At 44.9% G+C, this 13,426-nt stretch overlaps 1 protein-coding gene across 2 annotated transcripts in view; it reads right to left on the minus strand.

The window, feature by feature from the left end:
* Positions 1 to 13,426, minus strand: part of LOC126537828 (cell adhesion molecule Dscam1-like) — a 192,729-nt gene that overhangs the window by 121,337 nt on the left and 57,966 nt on the right. For both annotated transcript variants that reach the window (XM_055074467.2, XM_050184906.3), the window contains exons 3-4: positions 4,793 to 5,164; positions 129 to 290 (exon numbers count right to left, since the gene is read on the minus strand). In XM_055074467.2, coding sequence (XP_054930442.2) covers positions 129 to 290; positions 4,793 to 5,164 — 534 coding nt within the window. The remainder of the gene's footprint in view (positions 1 to 128; positions 291 to 4,792; positions 5,165 to 13,426) is intronic.

The raw sequence follows: 13,426 nt of genomic DNA on the forward strand, positions 1-13,426 counted from the left end.
CGAACCTGTAATGCACATGGAGTCGAGCACGCGTGAAAATTGTAGATGAATTGAAGTGAGCTTAAGTGCGGCATCTCAAGAGGCACGCGTTAAATTCATTCGAACATGAACTGCGAAAGAAAGGGTACCTTTATTTCCCGAGGCGTTGATGGTAAAGCCGTCATCGCGGATCCAGGCGTCGACTACCGTATGCTGGCGAATGTACGAGGGCACGTAGCACTTAAGCACGGCCGTATTTCCCCGGATCACGAAGGCGTCCTGCACGCGAGGCTCGTAATGGTAGTCCACAACTGCAAATAAAGAAGTACATGAAAAAGACACAAATTGCCACCTTATTTAAATATGGGTAAGGCGAAGGCACTTAGTTGGCTGTTAATAACTCATTCTAAAGTGACACGACGTAACCATTATCAAAAAGGCTTATTGTTTACTGAGGAATGTTAAATCAAGGTGAAGGACATGGCCTGAAAGAATACACCAGGCACACACTGTGTGTTTGTTACACGTCTTCCTTTTGACAATGTTTCTCCCTGTTCTTTAGCAATCGTAAATGTCAAATCAACCAGCGCAAGCTTCCGTCAAGTTCAAGATTGACCTCGTTGACGTTTAGCTACTTGAAATATATATCCAAAAGAAGAAAAAGGCAACCGTCTCGTTGGGACAAAACTTGCGGGAATAATTGCAGGCACCTTATTCGAGTCTTGTCTTAACAACTCAAGGATGATTTCGCACTTGCATTCAACTGGTACAAAACAGCATAGCGAAGAGAGAAAGGATCGCCTATTTCCCTACAGTGAAGAGCGTATCACGCGGTTGCTTCTTGCAGACGGCCTCGATATAAGAGACCTAGGGACACAAGAACGGGTCCAGCGAAGATTCGTAGTAACGTTAAGAAAAAAAAAAGTATTTATTTGGTCCAATTATTATAATGCAGGAAGAGCAACATAATAGGCGAAACGGTATTAACCTGGCGCCCATTTATATGGTGTGAAATTGTGTGCCGCTCTTCTGTACATCCAAGGTGTGGAAAAATAAAACCAAACAAACGGTTGTTTGCTTAACAATTATTCGAAAATCTATTAAAACGTTATACTTCCACTTGTAAGTCTTAACCTTTCGTCCTTGCTAGATAAACTGCTAAATATACTCTTTCAGTTGCCACAAATATAATAAACCGTCGCATATGTTTGAAGGAAGGAAGGAAGGAAGGAAAAAGTAGAGAAGGAAAGGCAGGGAGGTTAACCAGTTTAGCGTAACCGGCTTGCTACCCTACACATGGGAGAGGGATGGGGGCGATGAAAGATGGGGAAGGGGGAGAGAGAGAGAGAGCACATAGCACAGCACACAAACATCGTCCGGTAGAGTCTATCAATCTGGCATTGTACGTGATACCACTGTCAGAGCCGCTTGTCCAATCCCGTCTCTTTCAAAAACTGAAGTAGTCCCTTCGTCGCCTTCACCTGCGATGTCTTCTGTCGGCGGCATGTGAAAATCGTGTCGAGGGACAATGGTCTAGTGTCAAGGTGCGCGAGAACGGATGCCAGGGACTGTCGCTGAACATTATATTCAGGACAGTCGCACAGAATGTGTTGCAGCGTCTCCTCGCAAAGACAGGCATTGCAGAGAGCGTTGTCGGCCATTCCAATGCGGAATGAGTAAGATTTCGTGAAAGCCACCCCTAACCATAAGCGATAAAGCAGAGTCGCCTCGCTTCGGCGGAGTCCAGTTGGCATATAGAGATGCATCAAAGAGGGCAGGTGGTATTGACGGTTGCTCTGGTTGGTCTGGCTGTTTGGTGTGCACCATGAAGAGAGCGTCATCTCCTGTGCAAGCACTCGAAGTCTGCTAGCTGCGTCGGATCGTGAAAGCGGTATGGCCTCTTCTTGTGCGTCTTCAAGAGCTGCCCGAGCGGCACTATCGGCGTCTTCGTTTCCAGTGACGCCGCAGTGACTTGGCAGCCACTGAAACGTCACGTGGTGTCCTTTCTCCTGTGATGTATGGAGTAGGCATCTAATATCGAATACGAGCTGTTCGAATGGCCCGCGACGCAGAGCTGATAGTACAGATTGTAGGGCTGCCTTTGAGTCGCTGAAGATGGACCATTGTCGAGGTGGCTCCCGACTGACGAAACGGAGTGCAGCGCGAAGAGCAGCTAGTTCAGCAGATGTCGATGTTGTTGGGTGGTCAGTCCTAAAGCTGATGGTAATAGCTTTTGCTGGGACAACCACAGCACCGGACGAACACTGGATGTTTGTGGAACCATCAGTATAAATGTGTTCACTGTCCGCGTACCTCTCGTGCAGAAGAAGCAGAGACAGTTGTTTGAGGACAGGCGACGACAGTTCAGACTTTTTTCCGATTCCTGGTACACTGAGATGTACTGTGGGGCTGATAAGACACCAAGGGGGTATCGATGGTTTAGATGCAGCGGTGAAGCCCGAGGGAAGTTTGTCGTTGTACTTGTTGATAGCTTTAGAGAATGATGATTCGTGCCTGTCTGAAGGTAGTGCTGCAAGGTGGTGATAGGGGGCACGTGCAAAATGTCTGATGTGCGTTCTCAGGGCTTCCACCGTAATGTGAGTTCGCATTGGATGGTCCCGAGCAATCGCAAGAGTCGCCTCTGTTGACGTACATCTGGGCAAACCAAGGCAGACTCTGAGTGCTTGAGCTTGTACTGCCTGCAGAACACGAATATTTGTCTTGCAGGAGTTGTTCAGTACAGGTAGACTGTATCTTAAAAAACCGAGAACAGTGCTCACTAAGTGTATGCACCAGGTGAGATGTCGAAAGAAATGATGAGACGAACAACGTACCTTCGTGAGAGGACACGAAAGGAAAAGATACAAAGCCCTATTTTTCGGTAGATGCTATTACAACAACTTTTGAAAACACCGATAATTTGATAATTTCTAACCTCTTAGCTTAGTCTATTTATAAACTATATGTATACACGGATGCGCGACAGGCGCAATTTTGTTAATAAAACAATATAAACTGTGCACAGCCTTCCATTGCAGAATCTCTTTGCAGAAAGGGGCGTGCATTCAGTGATTGTCATGTAGTCGCTTCATCTTACAGACATAAAAAAGTGGCTGTAAAACTGCACACTCATAAGTTGTCGCGTAATATGAGGAAAATTCCAGATCGTTCCAAAGTTGCGTTCACTGCAGCTCAGAAGCTTATAAAGCTGTGTAATCAAAGGAAATGTCGCCATGCGCCACACATGCGTAAGAAAATGAGCAATGTAACCAGTTGGGCTTGTTGGTTGAACATAGTATAAGGCTTTGAGGCTGGAACTGAGAGAAAAAAAGGAGACACGCGAAGTACGCGACTTGTCTCATTGCTGCGTTTGTGTACTTTGTGTACATCCTTTGACTCCGTCGGTTCCCACGCTGTAGCCTTCTAGTGTGTAAGAAGATGCACAAAAATCTTATCGTCATCTGTGCTAGTAACGCGGTTCATATTGTCCCTCTTTTTTGTGGGAAACCATATATATAGGTCAAACGGGATGCTGTATCAATGACAGACTAAGAGAAGACGAAAACAACGTCAACAAAACCGTGCGAAATGAGTGGCTTGCATGGCACCGCAGTTCGTATGGCTGCGAACCGTTGTTACTTTAATGTATTGCTGCCAGAAGAAGTGGTAGTGAACTAACACGTGGAATAATTGAGGAGGGAATGATTTCGCGACTTGGCTCTGGGTGTGTCAGCACGCCGTATGTGGACATGTGAAATAAGGAGTTGACGTTTCTAAGAGTGTGAATTGCACGTGTATAATTTGATTGCTGTCGGTTGTAAAGATGGGTCGCGGAAAACAAAGGTTTATGTTGGAAGTTAGCGCTTGTATGCCCTCTCTTTTATCTTGTTCGTGTGTATATCTGCGCTTCAATTCACCACCATACTGTACGAGCCAAACTAGCTACATTACGTAATGCGTTTGGCTGGAAAAACGGGGAAGCGCATCGTCAGTGCTGCGCAGCTTCGGCGACAGCGCCAGGGCAGCATTTTGCTTTCATGTTCTGGCATTGTGGAGTAAAGCAAATGCAGGAGGGAGCGTTACATTATCATTACTAATTGTTTTTTTCCCCAATGACTGGCATGAGCGTTCTGCGCACGCCACTTGTCAGCACACTGGCGTTCCTCCTCTACTGCTGTCTGTACGCAATGATCTAAGCGGAAGGGGCAGTAAGCCATAAGGTAATGTTATCTACTCCACTGTGTGTAGAATAACGCCAACGCGCGATGCCTGCAGCGCCCCCGGTGATGCTCCTAACCGCCACCTGCCAAGGTAACCCAGCGGCTATGGCGTAGTGCTGCCGAGCTCGAGGTAGCGGATTCTATCCTGACCTTGGCGGCATTTCCATGGTGTATCATGCATTAATGTTTGTGCACCATTCATTGAGCGCAAGTTAATGAACCCCACGTTTTCCTAGTTATTCCAGAGCCCCCCCCCCCTCCCCCACACATACACTATGGCGTGGATCACAATGAGATGATGGTTTTGGCAAGCTAAACCCTTCTTTTCTGATGAAGCTTGCATCGTGAGACGCCTGTTAGCTGCCAGGTCGTTATTCCTTCTCCCACCAGAATTTACCTTGCCTGCTGCATTGTTCCAACGTGTCGCGTCCGCATGTGGTTAAAATACCACGTGACCATCAAGGACAACGCTAAATTTTGTCGATCGCTCTATCAAACGCCATATCGCGAGCGTACACCCCGAACGTACAAACAGAGCGCACCACTAATGGCTCACACAGGGCAGCAGCGTCAGAGATGTGTTCCCCACTCACCGGCGCTCACGTGAACGTCCGTGCTGGCCACGGTGCCGATTTCGTTGGAGGCGATGCAGTGGTAAGAGGCCGCGTGCACGTCCTGTCGGTAAGCTTCCGCGGCAAAAGGCGGGAACACGAGGGCGCCGTCCTCGGCGACGAGCCGGACGCCCGGAACAAGGACGACGGGAACGGCGTCCGCCGTGGCCCACATGACCTGCGGCGGTGGCTCTCCGTGGGCTTCGCAGCGTATCTCTCCGCCGCTGGCGTTTGAAAACTCTAGCCGATGGGGTGGTTCTAGAGTGAACCTGGGACCTCGAAGGGACGGCGTGGGGCCCGTGTCTACCATGGACGGTGGTTTCGCGTAAGCGCAAGGCGATGTGGCCAGGCAGGCTGCAAAATACAGAAGGAGGAAGGCACTGTTTACACGCAAGTAGAGAAGCACAAAAGGCGCTATGATCTGTTACATCTGGTAGTCACCATTTATTCGTTTGCTGAATACTCTCAGTCCCCTTCTGGGTTCATTACAGGGAGGGCCAATAAAAAAATGAAAAAGAAAAAAATTATGCATATCCCACGCACCGTGGGAAACGATGCAAGTGGAGCTTTCCGTGCTGGATGCTTTGATTGATGATAATAAGCGGTGATGTTGACGACTAAAGCTTAAGCTTAATTTCTTCAACGTTTAGTCTAACACGAGAGTGGTGAGCTGATGTTAAACGTTACCTTGCGGGCACCACTGCTATTTATCTGCGTAGTACACAGAACACACAGGGATGACGTTTGCTTGAGGCGTTGTTGTGCGCCATATTTAATAACCTCTGAGAGAGTTGAGCATAATCATTTCCTCACATGGCACATTGCATTGTGGCAGAAGTATTGAAATTGAATTGGATGACGGGGCTGTACGTGCCAAAGCCACAATCGAATTATGAGGCATGCCGTAGTGGCGGACTCCGGATTAATTCGGCAATGTGATGTTCTTTAAGGTGTCCCAAAATCTAAGTGCACCTTTTTCCTGTTCGCCACCGTCGAAATGCGGCTGCCGCGGTTGGGGTTAATCCACGGCCTCTAGCGATGCCATAGCCGCAAAGCTACCGCGGCTGGCACAGAAGTGTTGATTGGGTGGTCTACCGCTTCCGTAGTGTCGTCCGGACCCTGCGGTTCGCTTTAATTATTGCGGCTTACCTTCTGCATGCCCTGCGTATTTTGTCCGCATGACATATATGCTTGATATTTATTTTTCAGAAATAGCAGCAACAACGTACTATACCGCACCTTAAACTTAAGCTTGTACAGTTTCCCCGCAACCGCGGTCGCATAGTAGTAAAGTTTGCTTGCCTTCCTACGTCACCTACCCCCCACTCCCTTGTATGGGAACTGCCTCTTCTCCTTCCTCCTCATTAGAGTTCCATCTGCGTCCCCTCTGGACTCGCGCGTTAGAGAAAGGGAAGCGCTGATGTTTATGCAATGCATCTGAGGGGAGCCGCGGATAATTAGAGTTGTCAAGAGGTCAATTTGTTGACGACCAGAGAGCTCAAGGGAGCATTGTGCACATTCGACGCGGTGGTGTGAAAACGAGTTTCTAGCGTCGCCTTTTCTCTCTGACTCGCTCCAGCCGTTATAAACGTGCTCTGAACCCCCTCCCCCCTCTCCCTGACGCGGTGTGCCTGGCAGCAGCGGCAGCAGCAACAGAAGCAGTGAAAATGTCGAAGGAAGAGGCAAACAATGCTTCGCTTTAAAAATACCGCTATAGAAACTCCTATCTATACAAAGCACTCAATATATAAAGAATATTAGACATAACTTTCGTGGTAATATAATTGCAGGAAGTACAAAACCACAGACATCATCTAAAGCATCAACAGATCTGGCCTTGTGGTTGGATATTTCAATTGCGTATATGCAAAATGAGAATCCAAATTTTACAATATAAGTATTATAAGGCTCAAAAACATCATGATTTATTCGCGCATTCCGCCTTCTTTCGGAGTGTAGATATTTGTTTTTGTTCACTTTAATGTTACCCCTGATTACATGAAACAAGCTTTTCATTCGATTTTTTTAAATATTATTCGATATTATTTTCTGCATATTTGCAATACGTCTATGCTACAAAACTACAAACATTTGTGTTATGGAGTCTGTCGGGTAATGATGCAACATATAAAAAACTTAGCTAATCACTGAAATTTTTATAACTTACGCTTAAACAACTTTTGTCTAAGGCTCCACAGTACCAAACTGTATTATAATTCCCGTATGACCAATGTTTTGCATGCAATAGGCCTGCTATCCCTTGTTGCATGCTCGAATTTCTTCATGAAGAACAATATTTGATGAGGAAGCCTAAATACGTTATTTCTATGTCCAGGCGAAGTTCTGTGTTTTTGTAACTACTAGGTACTTAAATTGACATGTGTTCATCAAGAAGTGTTTGTCTGTGCAATACGGGAAAGCATTCTTTGTATTTCTTTATTGATGTGAGTACAGGTTGACATTGTATAATTAATTTTGATGTTCCATTTCCCAGAAGGCATGCCTAAGTACTGTAAACATTGATTAACATTAGGCCCGTCCACCGCGGCAGCAACAGTAGCACAGGTTATGCGATCATTAGTTGTACGTTCGGTTCTGTAATTCTAGAAATATTAACAATGTATAAAGGGAATAACAACGGAGCTAGTACGGAGCCTCGAAGAACGAGATGATTTCCAATCTGTATTACACACAATCATTAATTTTAACTGCCCGTTAGCGTTCGGTCAGGAAGGCATCGATCCAAATTAATATAAACTTGCATTAATTCCTAATGTCTTTAATTTCAAAAGTAAATTCTTGTGTGACATTTCACCTTATGCTTTTGCATAATCTGTACATATCACATCAATCTACAGCCTTTCGCCGGTTGCTTTCGCAAAACTGTTGAAATTTTCTATGATGTTTGATGCAGGAGACAGAAGGTTTCTGAATTCATAAATGACTTTATTTTGTTCACTGTGGCGCAAAATGTGTTTTGAAATTATTTGTACGAAAACTGTGCATGCTACTGATGTGAGTGACACCTGATCATAATTGTTAGCGAAGGGTCTAATGCCTCCTTGAAGTACAGGTTTAGTTATTGCGCTGAGTCGATGTTCGGGCAATTAATGCACCTGCAAAGGTTTCTTAAAACACGGGCAGGACAATGCGACTCCACACGGCATATGTTCTGAGAAAAACAGTTTGCATATCATCGGGACAACTATCCTTCTTGGAGTCTATATATAAGTGCTGAAATACCCCTTGTCGCGTGATTACTAGGTATCTCATTTATTCTCATAATTAATATTTTAAGTTATCATCATGTTCTTGTTTCCATTTTTTTTTATTATAACGTGAACACAGAGTGAAAGAGACAGTTCAGATGATCCGCTGTATACGTTTCTTTTTCTTCTACGAACACTGCTTCCACTCTAAGTTTCCTGAATCGTTTGCAGGCTGCAACTTAAGTATTGACAAAATTTTCATGGAGAAGTTTCTAGAAATGTGGTAAGCTTTCAGGAAAATAATACTTATTTTGTAATGAGCTGGGGCATGCTGCAGTTCTCTCCAAAATTCAGATAATTAGCTGTGTTGACGTTTCTTTCATGGAGTCTTTCGATCCTTCTTTGCTTGTGCATTATATTACCATTGATCCAAGCACTGCGCTGTTTCGGTATCGTAGTGGGTGTGAGAATATAACTGTCCGCTCAGTGCTTTATGAATCTTTTATCATTTTGCCAGAGCTGTTATTCTGATCTGTCAACTGAGCTTAGCTCCAACGGATAAAACTGTGACTACAAAAAATTTGAAATTGAAGTATCATAGGCTCGCCGATAGCCCTTAATTTTTACAGAAACATGCGTCCATATGGGAGTACGTGATCACACAGCCACAGCTAGCGCCGCAACAGAGATCATCATGTGATCGAATATACTTTCTTCTACTCTTATGACACATTCTTTTATTTTTGTTTCATAGAAACACCAGGTCTAGTTATGACCCTGCCGGTAGTGTTATTCTCGTATATTGAGAGACAGTCCAGTTAAGGTTGTCAGTGAACATGATTATAATAATTTTGAGAACTAAACGATTGGACACTGCCTATAAAAGTGGTCGTCAAATTATATGCAGCAAGATGAGACCGCATATCGTGGCCAGCCTCGTGTCTCTTTTGATCCCTATTGACGTGAGCACAACAGGACATCTCCATACTGTTTCGACAACATCACAATCAGCCATCGAGGCATCATAGAATATTAAAGTATGGCACAGACATTACCGCCACCCGAGTGCCTTTTCTTTGTAGAGGTCAGGCAACCTTGACGTATGATGCATTCACTCGACAACTTGCGATGTAGCCACGTTACAGTTATTGTAACAATATGATGACTAGATAACTATATTATTGCACCTTGTCTCAGTTACGATTTCTTGTGTGTGAAAAAGAAATGCGTGTTGGAAAAGTAGTCGCATTTCCGTGGTGTGGAAGGCTAGTTATGCTTGATATAACATTCAAGTGAAAATGAAAAATCTTCGCGACCCGTCTTACGGTTGTCCTCATTTTATCATAACCAGCTCGCTCATGCACTCCAGCGGCGTTATCACGCTTTCCCCGCAGGCTGGTGCATCGTTCTCGTATACGGGGAGCATTTAAGATAGCATATTGATTTAGAGTTCAATGCCAGCAATAGGTTCCCCTGACTAGTCCTAAGAAACTTTCTGTAGGCGCTGTTGCATGCTTGCTACCTCAACGTATCGTAGTAGAAATTCGGATGCAGGATCCCTGAAAACTCAAGCTTAACTCATTTCATGGTTAAAAAGAGGCAAAAAAGACGGAATATGTGTTGCTCTTCTTCACGATAACAAAAAGAGTGAGTTCGCAATTCAATATGAGCCTGATATTTTGTTATGATAACAAAACACATCGTTGGGATGACCGCACATGGGAGATAAAATAGGCTCAATTTGCTCACTTAAAACACTGTAGTGCAACATATTCTTGCAGTACTAGATTTACCAGACCTGGCCGGGAATTCAATAAAATGTTCATAGAATTTGGCAATCATTATTTTTAAGACATCTACGAAATTTTCCAATTATTTCAATTTTTGCAATGCTGGCATTTTTGGGACTTCACAATGAAATAAGCAGGGCGAGTAGTTGCATACTGTTCTTTAGATTGCGAAAAACTTTTGCAAGATTTTACAAAAATATTGTCCTGCTTCATCGCCTTAGCTAACATAGCCCAGAAAAAGAAAACTGATTTCGGGGTCAGTTTGAGATAGTTGCTCAAGAACAGGTCTGGAAGTTTTTCAGAAGCATATATCTTCACATAAAGTTAACAGTTTGTGTGTGTGTGCGTGAGTGTCTGTGTGTGTGTGTGTTTGTCCCCCCTTAAGAAAGGCGAACGCTAGGCCGGGGTATACACTTGTGCCCATTTGATAACCAGAGAGTGGCCGGCGGCGGTGGGAATTGAACCCTTAGCCCCCGCAGCCAAAGCGGGCGCTCTACAAATTTAGGCAGGGTGCAAATTGTTCACTTTAGAGTTATAGGCCTTCAAATTTGTAAAATGTGCAAGTTGTGAAAGCGCCCTCTTCCGCCTTTAGGGAACTAAGAATATCTTTCAAGAAACCAGTGCCATGTATCGCAATGCGAAGGTTGATTCCTTTCTACAGAGACATTTTGCCCATCTCATATAACAAATTCTCTTGAAACTAAAAGCAGTCAGGACGCCGCTTAGTCTGTCCTTATCTGAACGCACCCTCCCCATATCATATGAAATACCTGTATATGTAAAAAATGTATTGCATATTTTAACTCTCCCAACCATGGAGAGGTAACATTCCTGCCTTTTCACACATTTACACGGATAGCAGTTACCGCGTACGTCCAGTGAAAACCCCTATTGCAGAAGCTATCAACAGGCGCAGCCAGATATTGCAGCAGAGTTAGAGCGCACAAGCCTAGACAAAATTTGCTACTTTTATACAGACTTGCAATGGCTCCTGCAGTTTCGTACAGACTTGCAATGACTCCTGCATTTTCTCTCGTTAATACTTGTTTTATCGATAAAAATGGAGCCACTGTCATCCGCATAATCTAGAATTTGATATTCCTAAGCAGCATACCTGTAATGCTTAATGCTAGTGTGGCGAAGCAAGGTTTTTCATGTATGTTTCATGTTTAAATTTTTTCAGAGCATTTTAATGTATGTAACAAATAGTAAAAGTAAGAGTGGTCCACCCTGACAGTCGGGTACCATTGCTATAATTACTACAACGGCAATAGTGCGGTACAAAATTAACTTCGTGGCGCACTCTTTAGAACAAAGTGGTATACTATTGTATAGTACATTATCTAAGTGAAGATTTCATGGCGTATACTTCTGTCATGTCAGCGCCAGCTTTCTCGTTGCTATGGTCGACGGGTGCTGATCATCGTTATGATTTCCTTACTAGGGCCGATGCGCACAACGGAAGATTGGCTAAGAAGCGAGCGGTACATTTAAACGAAATAAGAACAAACTAATAAATACAAATCATTATAACAATTGATAATTGCGTAGCGCGGGTGGACAAGAGCGCATGCGCGCTGGGCAGTGTCCTTTACGCCAACGACAGATGAATTAACTGGGAAAGTCTATTGCATTCCATTAACCGCATTACGGAAGCTTCGCTTCACAATGATTCCAAAGCGTGCGTTCGGTTTGCGTAATTCGTGAATTTTTTTCCGAGTTGAAAAAAAAAAAGGCATTTTCAACCGAATTCATTCCAGGATGACTGTCGAAGTTAATGCAAATAATATTGAAGCAAACCACCGAGACGTCGTATTGCCACCATTGAAACGCACTCTGTATGTGCACAGTCAGGTTCATTGTACACAGTCAGGTTCGTTGCTCGCCCTTCCCACCGAATACCTGGTGCCCTCTAGTGGCAGCCTCAACAAGTTCACGGGTGGCGCCTGCGGAAATATGTATCAGGCAAGACTGTCTCAACTTGTAGTATACCTTGAGACAGTCCTGTCTGAAAAGCATAGATTGCACCCAGCAGTGCAGAAAAATTAAAGCAATTTTTTTATCAACTGACGAGTGGCACATACCAAAACCACATAAGCATTCACCCAACTTGGGCAGCCAATTGGTGTTCAGCCTTGATCTCTCAGTACAGCCACAATGCAGTACTCATTAGACGGAAGCCTACCCAGCTAGCCAAGAGGGCGAAAAAAGCCTTACTTAACCAGCCAGTAAGAAAGATGGAAACAAAAGGTGTCCTCAAGGCGCGTTATGTTTACAATAAATGCTAATCATATTAGGACACACATACCACTCTCTCATATTTTCCCAGTGGGCCTATCGAGTGCGTGTTTGAGCGCTTGCCGGAAACTTTCTGCGATGAAAGATGCCCTGGCGCATGCTTCAACTAGCGCATTCCTCGCACATGTTTGTCTTCACGCCGTTGCCGACCGCCTCTGCTCGCCGCACTTAGACGACGGTATAGTCCTAATGGCCCACCGTCTTCACATCTCTTGCTCTGAATAGCAGGAGAGGTGTCATAATTTGATGGTAAACGTCTGTAACAATGTAGCTCCGACACAGTCCACTTATGCATAGAAAGTAAGTAGCTGTTGTATTAGGTTTTTTTTTACTACTTCTCCGAGTCCTAATGGGTGCGCAATATTTAGACCATGTTGTTTTGTTGATTAACGCCCTAATATACGCACCCAGTTGTTTCCTATGCAGCGTGGCGTACTTTCTTGTTTTTTCTTGTTTTTGTTTTTTTACTTTGCGCTGTTCAGGTTAGGCGATGCTTTCCACATTTGTTTATTTTACTTCTTTTGTCACTTCTGATCCGGATGTATAACGCACCTTTCGGAACCTTACGAACTAAGCACAGTTGGCTGGTGCACTGAACCAGCGTTCAGCAGTAGGTTAGGTTCCCGCGTACACATTAAACTAAAGAAAGTTGGGCAGAACACATTTATGATGACTAAAATATGCGAAATGACTAAACTCGCATGTATGAGGCGCGTCGTGCAACCGAGCTCCTCTCTCTTGCTTCCTGCTGGACATGCTTCGCAATAGATAGACACATAGACCTTAATAAAAGAATAATCCGAAAAACCGCTAATGGTCGGGGCCCCTAGTCCAGGGCTCCGCTGGCTCATGCCATCTTCTCAGCTCTCTGTATCAGCATGAGCCGGCCGTCGAGGCGCCGAGCTGGACAGCAATGTCTTCCATTGCTCGCTCGTGGTGTTCGTGACGGGGTGTTCTATGTTGTGGAGTGTGCCCTCGCACGTATTGTGGTATAGGGTTGATGTGGCCCCATATCATGGGCATTCGTCCCTGTAGGCTGAGGTGTATGCGATGTAATATGTGTAGGTTCGTGTAAGTGCCTGTCTGGAGCCTACGCCAGACAGCGGCGTCCTCTGTCTTTAGATTTCGATGGGGTGGTGGATATCGCAAGCGACGCCCTCTGTGGTAGTTCACGATGGTTGAATACTCGAGGTCGACAGGGGACAGGTCTCCTGCAGCCGGCGTGATGAGTGCTCGGTTATCTAGGAATCCTCGGTCTGCTGTCGGACTGCAGGTTGCCCGTGATGCCAGTGTGGCCCGGTATCCAGATGATGGTTTGG

Source organism: Dermacentor andersoni, chromosome 4 (genome assembly GCF_023375885.2).
Source record: "Dermacentor andersoni chromosome 4, qqDerAnde1_hic_scaffold, whole genome shotgun sequence".
In the NCBI taxonomy this organism is placed as follows: domain Eukaryota; kingdom Metazoa; phylum Arthropoda; class Arachnida; order Ixodida; family Ixodidae; genus Dermacentor; species Dermacentor andersoni.